Source organism: Schistocerca nitens, chromosome 5 (genome assembly GCF_023898315.1).
Source record: "Schistocerca nitens isolate TAMUIC-IGC-003100 chromosome 5, iqSchNite1.1, whole genome shotgun sequence".
Lineage (NCBI taxonomy): Eukaryota > Metazoa > Arthropoda > Insecta > Orthoptera > Acrididae > Schistocerca > Schistocerca nitens.
The window spans coordinates 236,128,738-236,151,274 of record NC_064618.1 but is presented as its reverse complement, the minus strand read 5'-3'; the positions used below and the strand labels follow the sequence as shown (position 1 = coordinate 236,151,274).

At 44.4% G+C, this 22,537-nt stretch overlaps 1 protein-coding gene across 1 annotated transcript in view; it reads left to right on the top strand.

Moving 5' to 3' along the window:
- LOC126260360 (chondroitin sulfate proteoglycan 4) overlaps positions 1 to 22,537 on the top strand; it is a 577,728-nt gene that overhangs the window by 368,609 nt on the left and 186,582 nt on the right. The window contains exons 10-11 of the mRNA XM_049957687.1: positions 3,260 to 3,498; positions 21,099 to 21,210. Coding sequence (XP_049813644.1) covers positions 3,260 to 3,498; positions 21,099 to 21,210 — 351 coding nt within the window. The remainder of the gene's footprint in view (positions 1 to 3,259; positions 3,499 to 21,098; positions 21,211 to 22,537) is intronic.

The window sequence follows — 22,537 nt, the reverse complement described above, 5'->3', positions numbered from 1 at the left end:
TGACTTTTCCAGCAGAAGGTGTGGTTTTGAATTTTTTTTCTTGGGTGAATTTGCATGATGCCACTCCATTGATTGCCTCTTCGTCTCTGGTGGAAAATGATGGAGCCATGTTTCAACACCTGTCACAATTCTTCCAAAAAATTCATCTCTACCATTCTCGAGCTGTTCCAAAAGTTCGCTGCATACCGTTTTTCTTGTTTCTTTGTGAGCCACTGTCAGCATCCTGGGAACCCACCTGGCACAAACATTTTTTAACGCCAACACTTTCAGTATTCTGCAAACACTTCCTTCGGCCGGCCGCGGTGGTCTAGCGGTTCTGGCGCTGCAGTCCGGAACCGCGGGACTGCTACGGTCGCAGGTTCGAATCCTGCCTCGGGCATGGGTGTGTGTGATGTCCTTAGGTTAGTTAGGTTTAAGTAGTTCTAAGTTCTAGGGGACTTATGACCTAAGGTGTTGAGTCCCATAGTGCTCAGAGCCATTTGAGCCAAACACTTCCTTCCCCTATCCCAATGTAGCGTGACAATTCGGTCACTGTGACCCGTCTGTCAATAGTCACCAATTCGTTAACTCTCTGCACATTGTCTGGAGTGTGTGCAATACGAGGACTGCCGCTGCAAGGACAATCCTCAATATTGCCGTGCCAGCTTTCATCACGTAATCTGCTTGCCCACCGACTAACTGCACTGCGATCGAAAGCAGCATCTCCGTACACCTTTTTCAACCCCTTGTGGATGTTTCCCACTGTCTCGTTTTCACAGCACAGGAGTTCTATGACAGTACGTTGCTGCTGACGAATGTCAAGTGTAGCAGCCATCTCGAAGACATGCTGTGACGGCGTCACTCACGGGAACAGGTTGAATTAAGTTTGAAAACAAGCGGGAAGGATCTATCTACACACTTTAAAGCTTTCACATATGCAGAATGAAGACAGTATTTTTACAAAAATAGTGAGCATTTCTTTTGGAATGACCTCGTATGTTTGAGCAGAAGCGTCATTTCTGATGGTCTCCTTGCGTATTTCTTTTAGTTACCTCCTGCACTCAATCGTATCATTTCTTCATATGTATGGTCAAATTTACATCGAGCTATGTTACTTGGGAGTGACATATCATGCGACAGATACTATTATGTTTTGCGCAGCAGTGTATATGAGTACATAGTGTAAAAATTTCCAGAGACTGGCACAATTTTCTTCATATTGTAGCGCATATTAACTTCCTCAGAACGATAGAAACGAGTTCCAAAATCTAAAAATATACTAAAGTAAAATAATGTCTGTACACCTACTTTCAGCGAGACACAGCGCTGTGACTTCTGGCCTGTCGAGAATGTGCCGAAGTCCTGGATCAGCGGATAAACCAACAAAATCCGCCAATTTACCCCACGCACTAAGAGATCAGGTGTTCATGCTGACGTGAGAGTGTAGATCCGACGGGTAAGGCCGCCACGTTAGTGAAAAAGACAGGCCTGAAATCGGCTGCCGGATGAGTCAAAAATATCCTCGACACTCATCCGCCATTGTGGTACGTCGCCGAAATCCGATTGTGTGTGGCCAGCTATTCGCACGTAACTGTAATCGACAGGCCGCGGCCTAAGTTCCGTATCGAGGAGAATCAAATGATGTAACAACTTGTGCGAAGGAATACATAGGGCAATGTAATGACGTAGCAACTTTTTATTTTCCTTTATTGAGTTTCGATTCCCCCCAAAGGGGCCGGGCTGGCAGACGCTTAGTGCGCCACTCTTCAGCCACCAGAATTTGTTTTAAAAAAATGAAGATAATAAATAATAAAAGCAGGCGATAACATCGGTGCCTTAAATGGTAAAATGGCGGAAAATCGTGGAACTTAAAACATAGAACAAAGAGTTGATGATACTAATAAAATACATATGAAGCAGACAGGCAAAAGAATAGACAAACAATTAAGAAAACACGGCGACAGTCTTGTTTCTGTTCGCAAGAGATATAAAATTTACACCTAGCGACTGCATGGTTTCTGTTCGCAACACTTTGGAAAGACGAACAACGCTGAACATTCACTTGAACTCTGTACTACAAAATTGGCACAAATATGATATACCACAGCCGAGGGCAGACGGGGAGGGAGCCTGTACAGATGATGGGAAAGGAAAGGGGGGAAGGAGAGGAAAAAATGAAGAGGGGGGGAGAGGAGAAAGGAGCCAATGGAGGACGATGAACAATAAGAGGGGGGCGGGTGCAGGGCAGACGCGACAGGGAGTGGGGAAAGGCAGAGGAGGGGTATACAAAAGTACTCAGGTGGGGAGGGGGGAGAGGGGAGGCAGACAGAGGTTAGGTGGGGAGAAAACAGGATGGAAGGGGTGGAAGATGGAGCCTGGGAAAAGGACAGAGGAAAGAGGGGGGGTGAGGATCAGAGTTGATAGGAGGATGAGTGGAGGGACAGAGGGCATCATCCAGGAGGGGGTGTTGACTGACACCACCTTGAAAAGGAGATGAAGGGTGGAGGGTAGGGGGTACACAACAGTAAAGGCATGGCATAGGGCCGGGATTGGAGAGGAGTCGAGCAATGAGGGGGTGAGGGGGATCAAGGCGGCGGGAGGTGTAGAGGATGCAGACATGTTATAGGAATAGGAGCAAATGGGGGAAAGGAATGAGGTCATAGAGGATCGGCGTGGGGGACAGGAGGCATATACGGAAGGTGGGGCGGAGTGCATGGTGCTCGAGGATCTGGAGGGACTTATAGAATTTGGGGGGGGGGGCGGATATCCAGGCGGGACTGGCATAACAGAGGATGGATTAGGGATTTGTAGGTGTGGAGGATGGTAGAGGGGTGAAACCCCATGTCCGGCCAGAGAGGAGTTTGAGGAGTTGGAGGCAGTTGTGGGCCTTGGATTGGTTGGAGTGGAGATGAGGGATCCAGGTGAGGTGAAGGTCAATGGTGAGGCCAAGGTAGGTGAGGGTGGGGGAGAGGCGGACAGGACGGGCGCAGATGGTAAGGGAGAAGTCCAGGAGCCGGAAGGAGCGAGTGGTACGGTCTACGATGAATGCCTGGGTCTTGGAAGGATTGATTTTCAGGAGCCACAGGTTACACCATGCGGCAAGAAGGTCAAGGTGATTCTGGAGAAGGCGTTGGGACCGTTGGAGAGTAGGAGCGAGGGTAAGGAATGCGGTGTCATCGGCGATGTAACAACTTGTGGGAAGGAATACATATGGCAGTGTTAAACATGTGACGACGAGAATGCACTTTGTGCCGCGATCTCACGGTGGTGCTGTGGGCAGTTCAAGGTGTCGGTGCTGGACGTGGAGAGCCCCAAGACGTACGACTTCCGCGTGACGTTCACGGAGCTGCAGCTGGTGGCGGAGCGCGCGCACGAGCTGCTGCTCAACGGCAGCCGCGACGCGCTGCTGACGGACGCGCAGCTCAGCTTCCGCACGGCGCCGCTGCCCACCGACGCGGCGCTGGTGCAGTACCGGCTGACGGCGGCGCCGCGCTACGGCGCGCTGCACCTGCAGGGCTCGCCGCCGCACCAGCACCTGCAGCTCGCCGACACCTTCACCCAGCTGGACCTGCGCGCCGGCCGCCTGCGCTACCGACTGCACCGCAAGGCATACTCGCACGTGCGCGACGAGATCAGGTAACAGCCCCCTGTCCATCTGTACTCACCCTCTGAGGCTGTTGTTACCGACTGTGTCCATGATGGTCGCAATAATTTATCCAAGACGGCAAAATTTGAAAAGTTCTGTTTTTGATAAAATTGATCATGTCAGAGACTGAGAACCCACGAAGTCAATATCATTCTTGGATTGATTATCAGTTTCGGCTCAAAATCTAGTAAACTGTAGATCATAAAACATTCTTGACGAGTGTGGATACCATTACGGCTTCACATATCGTTAAAATCTCAACATCCATGCATGACATAATTGAAAACAGCTTTTCATCATTCGTCGTCAGAGTAATTGACCGATGCTCACAAAACAAAGGCGTTATGCCCTTATAGATTCAATATTTGCATCGTTTCATACTAAAGGTCTCTGTTACGAAGGGATGTAAATACTGCTTGTGTCAGTTACAAAGTTTTAATGGCACAACGGCTTTGTTTTATGACTAAAATTCAGTTACACTAGGCGCCAACGATAAAAAACTGTTTTTAATTATGTCAGGTATAGATTTTGTCGTTTTAAGAAAGATTTTAATAATCTGTGTAGCCGCAGTTGTACCAACACTAATCAAGAATGTTTTATGGTGTGAAGGTGGCTAGATTATCAGCCGAAACTAGTAATCAACCCAAAAAAAGATTTCATGTTCGATCTTGACTTCATGGGTTCTCAGTCTGTAAAATAAATTTAAGAAAATTGCAACAGGTCTCGTATCTGCTGGGTTATACTGTCAATAAACTCGATAAAAATCGTTCGTCAAGTCTGACAATGTGTTGTGCTCCACGAAATAGATTTGACATAATGTTTATAAATTTCTTGGTATTTTAAGCATTTCATAGTATTACGTTAAAATTTTTGAAGCTACATTCACTTTTTTACGACTTTTTTATAAGGTCGCTTTCTTGTCTGTCAATTCGGCCCAAATCTCGCAAATTATTTTAAACTAATTTCTCGTTGAGTTAACGGACCTGAAATTTTATAGATAGATCAGAACTGGATGAAAATTCCATATTAATTTTCTTCCTCGTCGATCTGTTTAGGTGGATGGGATTGGGGGTGAAATAGTTTGATAACACGTGGCATCATGGCTGCCCTGCAGTACTGGCGTGTTATGTTGGTAGTATCGAAATGCATTACCGTTCAATGCGAAAAGAGTAGAGATATTGGAGAGAGGGGGGATATGGATATCACTTTCTTGTCTGTCTCTTTTGAAATTTATTCTAAACTAACATCCCGATGAGCTAGAAGTCTGAAAGTTTCAGCACAGCACAGAACTGGATGATATGGCAATATTAGTACGCTTTCTTGTCAAGTGTGTGGTGTAAGATAGTTTGTGTACCACAACCATTTCTCCCTGTACGTGTTCCAATTGTGAATGGTTCGTGGGGAGAGCGATTCCTTGTTAGGCTACGTGTTAGTTCGAGCCTCTAATTTTTACCTTCGCGTTCTTTTCGTGAGATATACGTAGGAGGAAGCAACATGCTGGTTGAATCAGGTGAAGACAAACTGAAATAAACCTGAAATATACGACAGGTCTCTCTTATAATCTCATCATAATGTTTGATACCGATTCAAAGATTTCACACAAATAAGACTAAGTAACGGAAAACAATCATTTAAATAAAAATGCATTTTCATGTATGTCATGTTTCTAAATCACAATGAAAGGTGTAAATAATTTCTCCTACCGCCATATAGTTTCCTAATCCCATACAGAAAGTTCTGAAAATTCGTGATTGTGAATTTTTATTAGCTATGAAAATCTTTGTAAGATGTAAAACAAAAGAAGTGGGACACATGCAACATATAATTTCTGCATGAATAGTATACTTCTCTTCTGTTACACCACTACTATTATCACTGACATGCATCCCAAGTTTTTCGTTTTGAATCTTACAAGCATTTTCATAGTTATTAAAAATTCACAATCAGAAATATTCGGGGCTATCTATTCAAATGGCTCTGAGCACTATGGGACTTAACATCTATGGTCATCAGTCCCCTAGAACTTAGAACTACTTAAACGTAACTAACCTAAGGACATCACACAACACCCAGTCATCATGAGGCAGAGAAAGGGGCTATCTGTACGAGGTTATGATTGTGTATGGGTGTTAGGATTGTGTATGGGTATTATTTTATACTTTTTAGTCATATTTACTTACGTGGTGTATTAGACATATACTTTTATTTAAATAATTATTATGATATTAATTTGAATATGGAAGTAGTAAACATTCGAAGGTAATCGTCAAACTGATTAGTGACACGAACACCCGTGTTCTCGTGAAGCCAGCATGGTATCTCAACGTGTTTGGTGTTAGGGTTCCCCACTGTAATAAGAAAGCTAAAGAAGTACCAAACTACCTGCTTGAACAGCTGTCATATGACTTCCGCGCAGGTGAAATTCCAAGAACAGTAACGACGAAAATGAAGAAAAATAAAAAGGTAGCGTTTTTGGCTACTAATCAAAACGTCGTCGATCCTGCATCGAATCTTACCACTACTTAAATTTTTAATAAAAGTCATAAGCAATGGCGGCCGAAGAATTGCAGAATAAGAAGTCACCCTCATTCAGCCAACGACCTTGTCAAAGACGACGGAGGAGCGGGAAGAATTCATGGCCCGTTCTTGCCCTTGGAGGTGGGAAATTGCCCCTAAAATGAGGAATATCAGTAACGAATCACAGTATGAAGATGCAGAAGGCAAAGGAAACCACTGCAGTAAAGACACATACTGTGTATTCACAAGACTTGTGGTCTGTAATTGAAAAGGTGCCAAGATGATTTCTTCGTTGGCTAAATAATCTGGACTAGTCCTCATTCGGCTGTTCTTGACAGGACTGCCAAGTAGGAGTCACTATGTGAAAAAGACTGAATAGCCAACGAAAAGATAGCAATCCACGAGTCGGGGCGTGAAATGACCAAAGTTTCAATTGGTAGGGAAGCTAGAAAATCTGAAAAGGGAAATGCTAAGGCTGAGTTTAGATATAGTACGATCAGTGAAGTGAAATGGAAGAAGGATAAGGATTTCTGGTCAGGCGAGTATAGGGTAAAATCAACTGCAGCAGAAATTGTATTACAGGAATACGATACGTTATGAATAGGAAGGTAGGGCGGAGAGTAAGTTCATGTGAACAGTTCAGTGATGGGGTGGTTCTCATCAGAATCGACAGCAGACCAACACCGACAACAATAATTCTGGTACACATGACGATGTCGCAAGCAGAAGATGAAGAGATAGAGAAAGTACATAAGGATACCGAACGGGTAATGCAGCACCACGGGAGATGAAAATGTAATAGTCATGGGACCCTGAAATGCGGTTGTAGGGGAAGGAGTAGAAGAAACGGTTACGGGAGAAGATAATCTTGGTAGTGGGATCGACAGCGGAGGATGATAATTGCAATAATTCAGTTATTAAAGCGAATAATCTATTCAAGAATCATAAGAGGGGGAGGTATACTAGGAAAAGGCGGAGAGATACGGTAAGATTTCAGTTACCTTACTTCATGGTCGGGCGTAGAGTGCGAAATGAGATAGAGAATTGTAAGGCGTACCCAGGAGCTGATATAGACCCAGACTACAATTTAGTAATGATGAAGAGAGGCTGAATCTCAAGAGATTATTCAGGTAAAATCAATGTGTAAAGAAGCGAATGCGGATGTACTTAGGAATAAAGACATACGGTTTAAGTTCTCTGAGGCTATTGATACTATGATACGCAGTAGGCATTTCAGTTAAGGAGGAATGGGTGTGTCTAAAAAGGGCAATCACAGAAGTTGGAAAGAAAACCATACACACAAAGAAGGTAACCAAGAATTAATAATGGGTAAAAGAAGAAGCTGATCGCTAAAAGCAAGAATTACACAAATGTTGAAAGACATTCAGGAATACAGAAATACAAGTCGCTTAGAAACGAAGTAAATAGGAAGTGCAGGGAAGATAAGGAGAAGTGGCTGCATGAAAAATGTGAAGAACCTGGAAAAGAAAGAACTGACTCAGCATACAGAAGAGTCAAAACAACCTTTGGTGAAATTAAAAGCAAGGGTGCTAACATTAAGAGCGCAATGGGAATTTTGCTGTTAAATGTAGAGGAGAGGGCGCATAGAAGACTTCTGTGAGGGGCTGGACTTGTTGGATGTCGTGATAGAAAAAGAAACAGGAGTCGATATACAAGAGACTGGGGACCAACAATAAAACCAGAATTTAAAAGAGCTTTGGGCGATTATGATCAAATAAGACAGACAGGATGGATAACATTCAACCGGAATTTCTGAAGCATTGGGGGGGGGGGGGGGGGAGGGGGATGTGGCAACAAAACGAATATTCACTTTGGTGTGGACAATGTATGATACTGACGGTATACCATCAGACTTTCGGAAAAATATCATCCTCACTATTCCGAAGATAGCAAGAGCCGACAAGTTGCTACAATTGGCGCATATTTTACTTTACATCCCATGCGTCCAAGATGCTAACAAAAATAAGATACTGCAGAATGGAAAATAAAATTGGGGATGTAGTAGATGACAACCAGTTTGGCTTTAGCAAAGGTAAAGACACCAGGGAGGCAGTGCTGACGTTGCGGTTGATAAATGGAATCCTGATTGCAAGAGTGCAAAAACTGTAAAGGAAGCCAGAGATTGTAATAGATCCAGCACATAACTGTGGGCGCAGATTGCAATTGCAACTCTGAGATAAAAAAAAAAAAAAAGAACATTGCATCCTGTCTTAAGATTATGTAAATATTCCTGTCGTAGTATGAGTGAGTTTGTAGGCGCTGACAACCTCTTCATTTTGCATTTTGCCTGATGACCAAGCCAGTTTTGCAGACTATTGAGATGACATTTACAGCATGGTAACAAAGTTGCACTGAGAATACCAGAACTGGGGCTTCATCAATAATTTACAGAAAACAGAATGATTGGTCACTGGAGGAATGAGTAAAGATCTACCTTTGGATTTTGGGGTAGTAAAGTCTGCGGACTCATACAAATATATGGGAATCATTATTAACAAATATTGATCCAGTAAAGCGAAATTAAGAACCGCATTTCTCAAAAGGGGACTAGCAACGAAGCAATCAAATGGAGTTTTATGGAACATACGTATTGCATCAGGAACGGAGATGGCTAAAATGATTCAAATGGTTCTGAGCACTATGGGACTTAACTTCTGAGGTCATCAGTCCCCTAGAACTTAGATCTACTTAAACCTATCCAACCTAAGGACATCACATACATCCATGCCCGAGGCACGATTCGAACTTGCGACCGTAGCGGTCGCGCGGTTCCAGACTATAGCGCCTAGAACCGCTCGGCCACCCCGGCCGGCAGGAACGGAGATCAGAAGATGTAAAACTATTATAGAAAGGATGGCAACGTACGAAGCAGAAACATGGCAAATAACACAACGAATTAAGAGGAAATAACTCTCAAAGGAGATGGGATTTTGATGGTGTTTCTGTCGGCTGACACAACAGAATAGGACTGAAAGAGAAGCTCTAGAAACAACAATAATGCATGGAGTCAGAGAAAAACGACTGAGAAGCAGATCTATGTCACAGAGGAAACGTCGGGCGGAAAATTGGATGGTAAGCTAGGATGCAAGAAAGAACAATAATATTATACTAAATCTCAATGAAATAAAATGACTGCAGGATTAAGAAACTACACTACAGGCCATTAAAATTGCTACACCACGAAGATGACGCGCTACAGACGCGAAATTTAACCGACAGGAATAAGATGCTGTGATATGCAAGTGATTAGCTTTCAGAGCATTCACACAAGGTTGGCGCCGGTGGCGATACCTACAATGTGCTGACATTAGGAAAGTTTCCAACCGATTTCTCATACACAAACAGCAGTTGATCGGCGTTGCCTGGTGAAACGTTGTTGTGATGCATCGTGTAAGGAGGAGAAATGCGTACCATCACGTTTCCGACTTTGATATAGGTCGCATTGTAGCCTATCGCGATTGCGGTTTCCAATGACTGTTAGCAGAATATGGAATCGGTGGGTTCAGGAGGGCAATACGGAACGTCGTACTGGATCCCAAGGGCCTCGCATCACTAGCAGTCGAGATGACAGGCATCTTATCCGCTTGGCTATAACGGATCGTGCAGCCACGTCTCGATCCCTGAGTCAACAGATGGGGACATTTGCAAGACAACAACCATCTGCGCGAACAGTTCGACGACGTTTGCAGCAGCATGGACTATCAGCTCGGAGACCACGGCTGCGGTTACCCTTTACGTTGCATCACAGACAGGAGCGCCTGCGATGGTGTACTCAACGACGAACCTGGGTGCACGAATGGCAAAACGTCATTTTTGCGGATGAATCCAGGTTCTGTTTACAGCATCATGATGGTCGCATGAGTGTTTGGCGACATTGTGGTGAACGCACATTGGAAGCGTGTATTCGTCATCGCCATACTGGGGTATCACCCGGCGTGATGGTATGGGTTGCCATTGGTTACACGTCTCGGTCACCTCTTGTTCGCATTGACGGCACTTTGAACAGTGCACCTTACATTTCGGATGTGTTACGACCCGTGGCTCTACCCTTCATTCGATCCCTGCGAAACCCTACATTTCAGCAGGATAATGCACGACCGCATGTTGCAGGTCCTGTACGGGCCTTTCTGGATACAGAAAATGTTCAACTGCTGCCCTGGCCAGTACATTCTCCAGATCTCTCGCCAATTGAAAACGACTGGTCAATGGTGGCCGAGCAACTGGCTCGTCACAATACGCCAGTCACTACTCTTGATGAACTGTGGTAACGTGTTGAAGCTGCATGGGCAGCTGTACCTGTACACGCCATCCAAGCTCTGTTTGACTCAATGCCCAGGAGTATGAAGGCTGTTATTATGGCCAGAGGTGGTTGTTCTGGGTGCTGAATTCTCAGGATCTATGCACCCAAATTGCGTGAAAATGTAATCACATGTCAGTTCTAGTATAATATAGTATTCCAATTAATACCCGATTATCATCTGCATTTCTTCTTGGTGTAACAATGTTAATGGCCAATAGTGTATGTATATTATGGCAGCAGTGGAATCTAATAATAAGAGGACTCAGGAACATAATGTTGGTTCATTTAAAAACAGTCAGGAAATATGCTATATGCGAAGACTGGAAGCGGACCCCTTTTCTGGCTCTAAAGTGACGGAAACGCGGAACTGCAAATGTGCCGCGTGACATACAGTATATCCTCTCTATATGTAAGAGATGTTTCTTGTGAAATTAACGTATGTTTTATGTCGATACACCTCTTAGCCTTCTAATTATTGATTACTCTTGCTGTAAACAAAGTTCAGTTTTTAAACTATTTGGTTCAATGGATTAAGAGATAAAACAGTTGCGAGTATTGACCGCGAGGTGAGCTTCATCACTTAGCGTTTAGCCACTTCTCGATAACGTTTTGTTCCTATCTTGAAGCGTTTCGAAATATAAGCGACAGTACCGCTCACTTGGACATGTTGAATATGTGCGTCCCGCAGCAGCAATGGTACAGCACGTACCTGTTACCTGTAGTCCTAAAAACGAGAATAGCAAGTTGTAAAAAACTTAATATCATTCATAATGCTGTTTCATAATTCCGTAAGTGCGGTGAGAGGGTCAACAGTTTCTATCGAAAACATCCTGTAAGCATTGCCGAAATACTTTTGTGTCATGTACCACAATGTATTACTAACCAAATACACAAAAGTACCCTCACTGAATTAACACTAATGAGAGCTTTGTAGAAACGTGAAATACGGTTGTGAGAGTCGCGAATTGAATGCATTATACACTAGTGATGCGGCGGACGAAGGTAGTCGTTTCCACGTGCATCGCTTTGAAAAGGCTGAATGCTGTAATCTCTAAACGATGATTGAATGTTGTCCGCGCACAGAGCAGGGTAAGCGGCGGTGCGGCATTCTCTATTGTCAAAGCAGCCCGCTTGTTTGTCTCTCCCTGTGTGTGTGTGTGTGTGTGTGTGTGTGTGTGTGTGTGTCTGTTGAGCTCACGGTGCAGGTAAACCCACTCCCTGCTCCCTGGAATTACTCTGGTTCTTTTTGTGCTTTGTTTTTTCTGCAGAAAACGGCAGTTTTCATGATTGCCGTTGTTAACCTCAATTACCTAAGTTGTTACTCTGAGATCTCTCTTCTTTAACCAACTCATCAGTTGCTCTACAATTGATTTTACAACTGCTGCACCAGAGTACATTCCTGCCGAGTGAACTCTGTGCTTAGTGATGAGGACAGCTGTATCGTGCCGTGGATGAAAACAAACGGAGCTTTACGTGTATTCCAGACAAGTGAAAAGCGAAACAGATGGTACAGGCTGTTGATGCTTCCAACATGAGAAAAAATTTATTTGCGTAGGAAATAAAATTGCTTGGATCGTTTTATCACTCAAGTAGATACTGGATCTTATTTTCTTCCAGGCTGATTTCTTCAAAACATTGCACTGATGTCATATTAATTTCGTAAGAGATGAAGTCAGTATTACAGTTCCGGTAGGACGCAAAAAAGAGAAATAAAAAATAACGCAAGAAACACTGAGAACAGTAGCATATACGTTTACTACATACTCTTACACATAATTTTTTAATAGGAAATCACTCATGTCATACGAAACGGCGGTTCTGCGTTATTGGTGTATAAAGTATTTTTACAGTTTGTGGAATCACATTTACGATTGTCTGCTTCAGTCTTCGTGGAATGCATTATCATTACCTCGATTTAATATTCATTTCCACCTTCGAGATACCGATTCACAAGCTCTCTCACATATGTCAATAAATGTCACATATTGTCCTATGTTTCAAAACAAAAAAACGAAAACAAGAAAAAAACACGATTTACTGCCAGTTATTTTTCCTTTAAGCTGTTCATTTCACTGCAGATGGTGTCAAGGCGTAGTATTCCATTCTAGAAATTCTTTGCAGGTTGCAGGTGGGACAACGAAAGGGTTTATTGGGTAGGTATGGATTTCCGGTGATGATATTTGAGTTATAAAACAAAAACAAAAATAATTGTTGGTTAGTGAAGTGAAGATGGGTGCTTTTGTGGCAGCAGCTTATGTAGAACACGTATTGGTCTCTAGTATTCAGCCACACATAATTGATATCATCAAGGTGTACGGGCCTGAAGATGGCGTTGACGCAACGTCGAAACTAATAGCCAAATAAATATGAAATCTTACGTACCGCTGGAGGAGTTTCATTTTTAATAAAAATTATACCAGCTGATGTTCCACTATCATCCAATTTAAATATGGATGTATGAAGATTATATTTTATACAGTGGAGCATACATATTGCCTTGAGACCATGTAATATAGCTGGACTTGGGGAAATGTTTGTGACTTGAAGGGTGGACTGGTCCATGATTTACGCTCGAGTGGTGCAAATCAAACCGTTTTGCTCGAAAAAAATGAAAAAAATGTGTAGCGGTCTGGGACATTTGACTTTTCACGTATAACGGATCTAATCTTCTTTCCGACGGGTCATGTCGCTTAGTTCTGAAAAGCAAGAGTTTCATTTACTGCAGGTCTGGAAACAATGACTGAAACGTCATACATGGTCAAAATTAAGTTTAAACCTCGGATCCAGTATATGTTGTGACAGGTCTTGTCACAAGAGATAATTTAGATCGTTTTACCTCGTGTCACTTTCATTATTTGTTTGGCCGAACATTATTCGTTCGCGTAATATGGCAGCTGCGGTTGACACATTTCCGAATGTAGACCTACATCTGTTATCTCACACTTGATCCAAGTCACACTTGTGTTATTTTCTTGGTAAAAAAGAGAAAAACAGTTTAATTTAAATGCTACCTTGTTATCCTTGAACAGAAAGTAATTTTTCGACCCCATCGTTTTCGAAAACATTGGTACTGTCCACTGATAAACGGTAGCTACCCTAACTCATATACCTTGAGCACTCTAATAAGTAATGGTCGGACGTGTTGTTTATCCACTCGGGAAAGAAGCGTAGAAAAACAGAAGTCAAATAGTTAATCAGTTGTCAGAAAACCACTAGATAATATCATAAGACATTGTCGGATGGGATGTTTTTCCAGAGATTCAAGTTTTCTTTTTTTCGTCCCATCCTGAACCTAATATTTACGAGCTATTAATATCGTTAGGTGCGCACTTTATGACGTCGTTTGTCATAGTTCTAAAAATTGATTAATGAAGGACATATGTCCTGTTCTCTGCGACTTTCTATCTGGTCATTATTTCAATTATTTTTTGTTTTGTTTTGCTTAGAGTAGTGTTACGTACTCAGTCCAAGTATTGTTGTGATGTAAATTGATTTATTGATGCTCGAGTGGCTGTATCTGTTTTGATGACAGCAACACGAACTCCATCAAACAAGTTAGCAGCTACGGTAACTTAGGGCCTTACAAAAGGAGTGTTAACTTTCTCCTTATCACTTGTGGCTAATGACTAGCCTTTATTTCCAAAGATATAAAACTGAGTGTATGTCCAGAGAATAATTACAGATTAATTGCGTTAATAAGCACAGGCAACCAGTTTAGTGCCTTCATACACAGTTTCCTGCCGAAACAAAGAGAAAGTGGAGCGTTGTTGCAATTTGGTGGTTTTCACCTGAACGGCAAATGTTGTGGCGTGTCACAATTAACACTGTAGCTGTAATGTCGCTAACAACATTTTGTACAATAGCTGCGTACAGTTTGATACCTAGCTGCTTCCCGCAAAAGCATTATTGTTTCTGCAAATTGGAATACCATTAAGGAAACGTGTACGAACACAATGTTTAAGGGAAATTCAAAGCGTAGTGTGACGTGAAAATATTTAGAATTACGGAGCGACAGCAAGCTTGTATGCTGGACGGAGCAGTTTGAACGACTGTTGGGCATACATTGTCGGCAATGAACGGGCTATAGAGGAGTGTCGCATTTTGTGTTTTGCTGTCGTGCAGTTGGCAGCTTGAATAAAAGACCACTATGCCTGGTCGAATCTAACGTCTAAAAGGGCAGCTTATGAGCAAGCTACAGAATTCGAACGAGAATGAATTGCTGGCCTTTCGGAGTGTCATTTTGTCGTAGGATGAATGGCTTTCGACAACAGTAAATCATTTACGGACGGTATAGGCCAAAGAGAGCCGCACGCATTGTAAATTGGCAATGAAAATCGAAATAAAATACTTGAACTGTGCGAAAGACAGCTGACCCGAGCACAAGTGACGGACCGCAAAATTTTATGTCGAGTTCGCCCACATCGTTGGCTAACGCTAAAGGTGTTCTATCTTGTGTTCCCACAGTTTTCTCAAATCTCTTGTGCATCTGAATGAAATGCACGCTGTGACACTTGGGCGTCCCCAGAAAATTACCAACAGGTGGCGGATGTGGGGAGAGAATGGCGGGGGGAATGTAGCACACTCTAAAATTACCATTTTATTCATTTCTGATGTGAGAATGCATACTTCCTATACCACAAGATAAGAGGCACAGAAAAGTTATTATTTCCCTGAGAATAGATGCTTACGCACTAAATTCTGCGGTTAGTTTACTCATATAATTAAAAAGGTAAGTACTCAAAGTAAACATTTTCGTATTATTAGAATGCTTATGAAAGTGAAAGTTGATTATTCGAAATCATATCCTTATGTAATTAAATGTGGCATGTATCCAATAATGACTTAGAAAATAAAGCAGTGGAATATAAGAAAGACCTATTTCTACGTAAAACAAATAATATTAGACACAAACAAATTTGAAATCTGAAACAGGAAAAAAATTCTGTTGAATATCAACAAAAATAACCAGTCAAAATATAATAGGAATAATACACTCCTGGAAATTGAAATAAGAACACCGTGAATTCATTGTCCCAGGAAGGGGAAACTTTATTGACACATTCCTGGGGTCAGATACATCACATGATCACACTGACAGAACCACAGGCACATAGACACAGGCAACAGAGCATGCACAATGTCGGCACTAGTACAGTGTATATCCACCTTTCGCAGCAATGCAGGCTGCTATTCTCCCATGGAGACGATCGTAGAGATGCTGGATGTAGTCCTGTGGAACGGCTTGCCATGCCATTTCCACCTGGCGCCTCAGTTGGACCAGCGTTCGTGCTGGACGTGCAGACCGCGTGAGACGACGCTTCATCCAGTCCCAAACATGCTCAATGGGGGACAGATCCGGAGATCTTGCTGGCCAGGGTAGTTGACTTACACCTTCTAGAGCACGTTGGGTGGCACGGGATACATGCGGACGTGCATTGTCCTGTTGGAACAGCAAGTTCCCTTGCCGGTCTAGGAATGGTAGAACGATGGGTTCGATGACGGTTTGGATGTACCGTGCACTATTCAGTGTCCCCTCGACGATCACCAGTGGTGTACGGCCAGTGTAGGAGATCGCTCCCCACACCATGATGCCGGGTGTTGGCCCTGTGTGCCTCGGTCGTATGCAGTCCTGATTGTGGCGCTCACCTGCACGGCGCCAAACACGCATACGACCATCATTGGCACCAAGGCAGAAGCGACTCTCATCGCTGAAGACGACACGCCTGTCGCGACACCAGTGGAGGCGGGCTGCACGATGTTGGGGCGTGAGCGGAAGACGGCCTAACGGTGTGCGGGACCGTAGCTCAGCTTCATGGAGACGGTTGCGAATGGTCCTCGCCGATACCCCAGGAGCAACAGTGTCCCTAATTTGCTGGGAAGTGGCGGTGCGCTCCCCTACGGCACTGCGTAGGATCCTACGGTCTTGGCGTGCATCCGTGCGTCGCTGCGGTCCGGTCCCAGGTCGACGGGCACGTGCACCTTCCGCCGACCACTGGCGACAACATCGATGTACTGTGGAGACCTCACGCCCCACGTGTTGAGCAATTCGGCGGTACGTCCATCCGGCCTCCCGCATGCCCACTATACGCACTCGCTCAAAGTCCGTCAACTGCACATACGGTTCACGTCCACGCTGTCGCGGCATGCTACCAGTGTTAAAGACTGCGATGGAGCTCCGTATGCCACGGCAAACTGGCTGACACTGACGGCGGCGGTGCACAAATGCTGCGCAGCTAGCGCCATTCGACGGCCAACACCACGGTTCCTGGTGTGTCCGCTGTGCCGTGCGTGTGATCATTGCTTGTACAGCCCTCTCGCAGTGTCCGGAGCAAGTATGGTGGGTCTGACACACCGGTGTCAATGTGTTCTTTTTTCCATTTCCAGGAGTGTATTACCGTCGCAATTAATTGTGTTGATTAGTGACGCAGTCGAGATGCAGCATAGACCTCTCACAGAAACGAAAATATCAAATAAACGGGTGTGAACTGTGTTACGACAAAGGAATTCAAGAGTCAGAAATTCCAGAACGGAACGCAAGAGTCCTAACACGTGGTACTTGTGTAAAACGAATTGGAGCTACGTACGACTGGATTCCCCTTCCTTAAACCTCGCTGTTCCAAATGGACATTACACCACAATACAGACACAAATTTTGATACAGCGAACGGACACGTCAGTGACAGGAAGGGTATGAAACTTCCTGGCAGATTAAAACTGTGTGCTGGACCGAGACTCGAACTCGGGACCTTTGCCTTTCGCGTGCAAGTGATCTACCTGCTCGTTTTTGGGTAGCTCAGATGGCAGCCGACACTGTAGCTCAGCTTTTTCCGTCAGAGGAGTAGTTGCCCTCTGTAACAAAAGACCTGAGTGAATGGATCAACTGTAAACTTGAAGAGGTGTCATGGGACGTCCGCGACGGACAATAACGAACAAAATGAGGTCTGCAAAAAAAATTTAAAAAAAGTAGAGCACTTGCCCGCAAGGCAAAGGTCCCGAGTTCGATTCATGGTCCGGCGCACTGTTTTAATCTGACAGGAAGTTTCATATCGGTGCACACTCCGTTGTAGAGTGAAAATCTCATTCATACCGGGCGGGTAATTCATAATTTTGTGAAAAAAGGTATGGGGCACGAAGGAGATTTGCACTCGGAACTTCCGCCGGTTCCGAAAGAACAGACACCATATCCATATAAGTATTTAGTTCTGGCAATACCGGCCATGACCTCCTTCTTCTATGAGGATTCACACATATTCCTCGACCTCTTACGGGATTTGGTAATAATGTCTTCCACGAGTAATGAATATGTTGGGGTGGGACACTACGAATGTAGTGTGTGGACATACAAGGTGTGAATGTGGGTCTCGCGGGAGGCGTGAGCGGGATAGTCTCTGCAGTCGCACTATCCTCTGTGCCTTCGATGACTCAGATAGACAGAGCGTCTGCCTTGTAAGCAGGAGATCCTAGGTTCGAGTCCCGGTCGGGGCACACCTTTTCACCTGTCCCCGTTGATATATATCAACGCCCGTCAGCAGCTGAAGGGATTAATATACAATTCTAATTTCGTTGTAGACGGCTGCCGGTCATCAACGGTGTGTGTTCTTTCGGACGTGTCCGAAAGAACAGACACCATATCCATATGAAAGATCAAGCGTGGAAACAGGAAGAAGATGCACTGAAGAGTGAAAAAAGAATCTGAATAGAATCAGTGAACGGTCGAAGCGAGAGATGTGCAACATCGAACGAACTTGAATAGTCGTGGATATGTGTCACAGTGTTGAACTGAGCCTTCAATGCACCAGATTACTCCGTTTACTCCACTTACGCCTCTGGGTGGTCAGTTGTTATGGAATTAGATTAGAGATTAGATTAGATTTACTTTCATTCTAATTGGTCCGTAGTGAGGCGGTCCTCCAGGATGTGGAACATGTCAGAGAAACAACAAAACATGACAAATATTTACAACTAAAACAAATAAGCTAATGTACAATTCCACAGGTCCCAAGTGGAATGATCATCATTTTTTAATTAACACTATATGAAAGAGCCATTTTACAAATACTAATGCACTAAATTTAAAATTAAAAAGATTTTTTTATTTATTTACAAGGTAATAAACATGTAATACAACTACTATAATACTTATTTACAATGAACACATTACTGCACTGAAATGGTGCAGAAGTTATATTGTACTTACACACACACACACACACACACACACACACACACACACACACACACATGCTTACAATGAACAAATTGCTGCACTGAAATTGTGCAGAAGTTATTATACATATACACTCCATGAAATGGAAAAAAGAACACATTGACACCGGTGTGTCAGACCCACCATACTTGCTCCGGACACTGCGAGAGGGCTGTACAAGCAATGATCACACGCACGGCACAGCGGACACACCAGGAACCGCGGTGTTGGCCGTCGAATGGCGTTAGCTGCGCAGCATTTGTGCACCGCCGCCGTCAGTGTCAGCCAGTTTGCCGTGGCATACGGAGCTCCATCGCAGTCTTTAACACTGGTAGCATGCCGCGACAGCGTGGACGTGAACCGTATGTGCATGTGACGGACTTTGAGCGAGGGCGTATAGTGGGCATGCGGGAGGCCGGGTGGACGTACCGCCGAATTGCTCAACACGTGGGGCGTGAGGTCTCCACAGTACATCGATGTTGTCGCCAGTGGTCGGCGGAAGGTGCACGTGCCCGTCGACCTGGGACCGCACCGCAGCGACGCACGGATGCACGCCAAGACCGTAGGATCCTACGCAGTGCCGTAGGGGAGCGCACCGCCACTTCCCAGCAAATTAGGGACACTGTTGCTCCTGGGGTATCGGCGAGGACCATTCGCAACCGTCTCCATGAAACTGGGCTACGGTCCCGCACACCGTTAGGCCGTCTTCCGCTCACGCCCCAACATCGTGCAGCCCGCCTCCAGTGGTGTCGCGACAGGCGTGAATGGAGGGACGAATGGAGACGTGTCGTCTTCAGCGATGAGAGTCGCTTCTGCCTTGGTGCCAATGATGGTCGTATGCGTGTTTGGCGCCGTGCAGGTGAGCGCCACAATCAGGACTGCATACGACCGAGGCACACACGGCCAACACCCGGCATCATGGTGTGGGGAGCGATCTCCTACACTGGCCGTACACCACTGGTGATCGTCGAGGGGACACTGAATAGTGCACGGTACATCCAAACCGTCATCGAACCCATCGTTCTACCATTCCTAGACCGGCAAGGGAACTTGCTGTTCCAACAGGACAATGCACGTCCGCATGTATCCCGTGCCACCCAACGTGCTCTAGAAGGTGTAAGTCAACTACCCTGGCCAGCAAGATCTCCGGATCTGTCCCCCATTGAGCATGTTTGGGACTGGATGAAGCGTCGTCTCACGCGGTCTGCACGTCCAGCACGAACGCTGGTCCAACTGAGGCGCCAGGTGGAAATGGCATGGCAAGCCGTTCCACAGGACTACATCCAGCATCTCTACGATCGTCTCCATGGGAGAATAGCAGCCTGCATTGCTGCGAAAGGTGGATATACACTGTACTAGTGCCGACATTGTGCATGCTCTGTTGCCTGTGTCTATGTGCCTGTGGTTCTGTCAGTGTGATCATGTGATGTATCTGACCCCAGGAATGTGTCAATAAAGTTTCCCCTTCCTGGGACAATGAATTCACGGTGTTCTTATTTCAATTTCCAGGAGTGTATAATTATATATATACAAATCAGTTGGTTTTACTGAGAAATTCATCAATGCAGTTATATATAAACTGAATTTCATTGGTTGTTAAGCTTTTTATGGCTGCTGGCAAGTTATTGAAAATGTGTGTTCCTGAATAATGCACACCTTTTTGTACAAGACTAAGTGACTTTAAATCCTTGTGAATATTATTCTTATTTCTAGTATTGATTCCATGAATTGAGCTGTTGCTTTGCAAAAGTGATATATTTTTAATGACAAATTTCATTAAGGAATAAATATATTGGGAAGCAGTAGTTAGTATCCCAAGTTCCCTAAACAGGTTTCTGCAGGATGTTCTTGAGTTCACCCCACATATAACTCCTACTGCACGTTTTTGTGCCCGGAAAACTTTAGCTTGGCTTGATGAATTACCCAAAAAAATAATCCCATATGACATTATGGAATGATAGTAAGCATAGTATACCAGCTTTTTCATGTTTATATCCCCTATGTCTGACAAAATTCGCATTGCAAACAGAGATTCGTTAAGACGCTTCAGCAGTTCTGTGGTGTGCTCCTAGTTGAATTTATTATCTAGCTGTAATCCCAAGAATTTAACACTGTCCACTTCTTCTATCTTCTTGTCATCGTATGTTAGACATATACTCGTGGGTCACCCCTTACAAGTTCTGAACTGCATGTAGTGTGTTTTTTCAAAGTTTAGTGACAAGGAATTGGCTAGGAACCAGTGATTAATGTCCACAAATATTTTATTAGCTGATCTTTGTAAGACTACACTTGATTTGCTATTTATTGCACTGTTTGTATCATCGGCAAACAAAACGAACTTGGCATCTGGTAATGTTACTGATTGTGCAGTACATCCGCTCAAGAGCAGTGGGCAGCGTCTCAGAGCTGTGCTGTCTCTGTGTGTCCAGGTTCCGCGTGACTGCGCCGGGCTGCGAGCCGCTGATGGGCTCGCTCTCACTGGTGCACGTGCCGTCCGTCAAGACGCGCGCCGAGGTCCGCGCCACGCTGGAGCGCCTCCAGGTCAGTGCTCCGCATACGACGCGCGCTCATTCTGTTGTTGTTTCCGTCTGCAGTCCAAAGACTGATCTGATGTATCTCTCCACACTACTCTGTCCTGCGCAACGCTCTTAATCTCTGAATAACTAATGCAGCCTACATTCATTTGCACCTACTTACCGTGTTCAGCCTTGGTCTCCCCTCATACTTCCCTCAACTACCAAACTGACGATTTCTTCGTGCCCAAGTATATTTCCTACCAAACTATCCCTTCTTTTAGTCAAACTGTGCCACAGAACTCTTTTATCGCCGATTACATTCAGTATGTCATCATTACTTACTCGATCTACATATCTGATCTTCAGCATTCTTTTTTAGCCCCACAATTCAAAAGCTTCTACTTTTTCACATTTGATTTCCATCCAGTGCTACACTCCAGACAAGTACCTCCAGAAAAGACTTCCTAAAACCTCAATTTATCTTCGGTAAGGACATAAGCTGAAGAATGAATTAAAACATGTACCACAGCTGGCGCTTGAACCCAGGTCTCCTACTTGCTAGGCAGAAGTGCTAACCACTATAACACCATAGCACTGGTGCCACCACAGCTGCACAGACTACTCCACTCTAGCGCCCTCCCTAACACAAACTTCAGGAGGGCAATGGATTGTCTGTGCAGCTGTGGTATCCACGATGCTACGGAGGTGTAGTGGTCAGCACATCCGCCTAGTGAGGAGGGGACCTGGGTGCAAGGGCCACCTGTAGCACAAATTGTAATTCATTATTCAGCTTCTATCCTTATCGAAGGTAAACTTAAGGTCATATATCTTCAGGAGAATATAATTCCGTAGTATCAGTAGATCACTTAAATAAAATTGGATGCCGACCAATTTCTCTTTTACAGAAATGCTTCTCCTGGCCATTGCCATAGTATTTTGCTTTCGCCATCACCAGTTATTTTATAGTTCTAATAGGAGAAACCGTGGTCTAGAGGTTAATAAAAAACTGAGTAAAGGAATCAACGATCAACTTGAACGGATGTCTTGTGACGTCCGCGCAGACCAAATGCAACGAACAATACCGAACAAAAGGAAAAAAAAGGGGGGTAGCGTCTTTGATTCATAATCAAAACGTCTTCGGTCCCGGGTTCGATCCCCTCCACTGCCTAAATTTTGATAAATAATCAGCATTGGCGGCCGAAGACTTCCAGCATAAGAAGTCAGCCTCATTCTGCCAACGGCCTTGTCAAAGAGGGCGGAGGAGCGGATAGAGCTTCAGGGCACTCTCTTGTCCTAGGGGTGGGAAATTGCCCCTAAAGGCGGAAGAATCAGCAATGATCAACGATATGAGA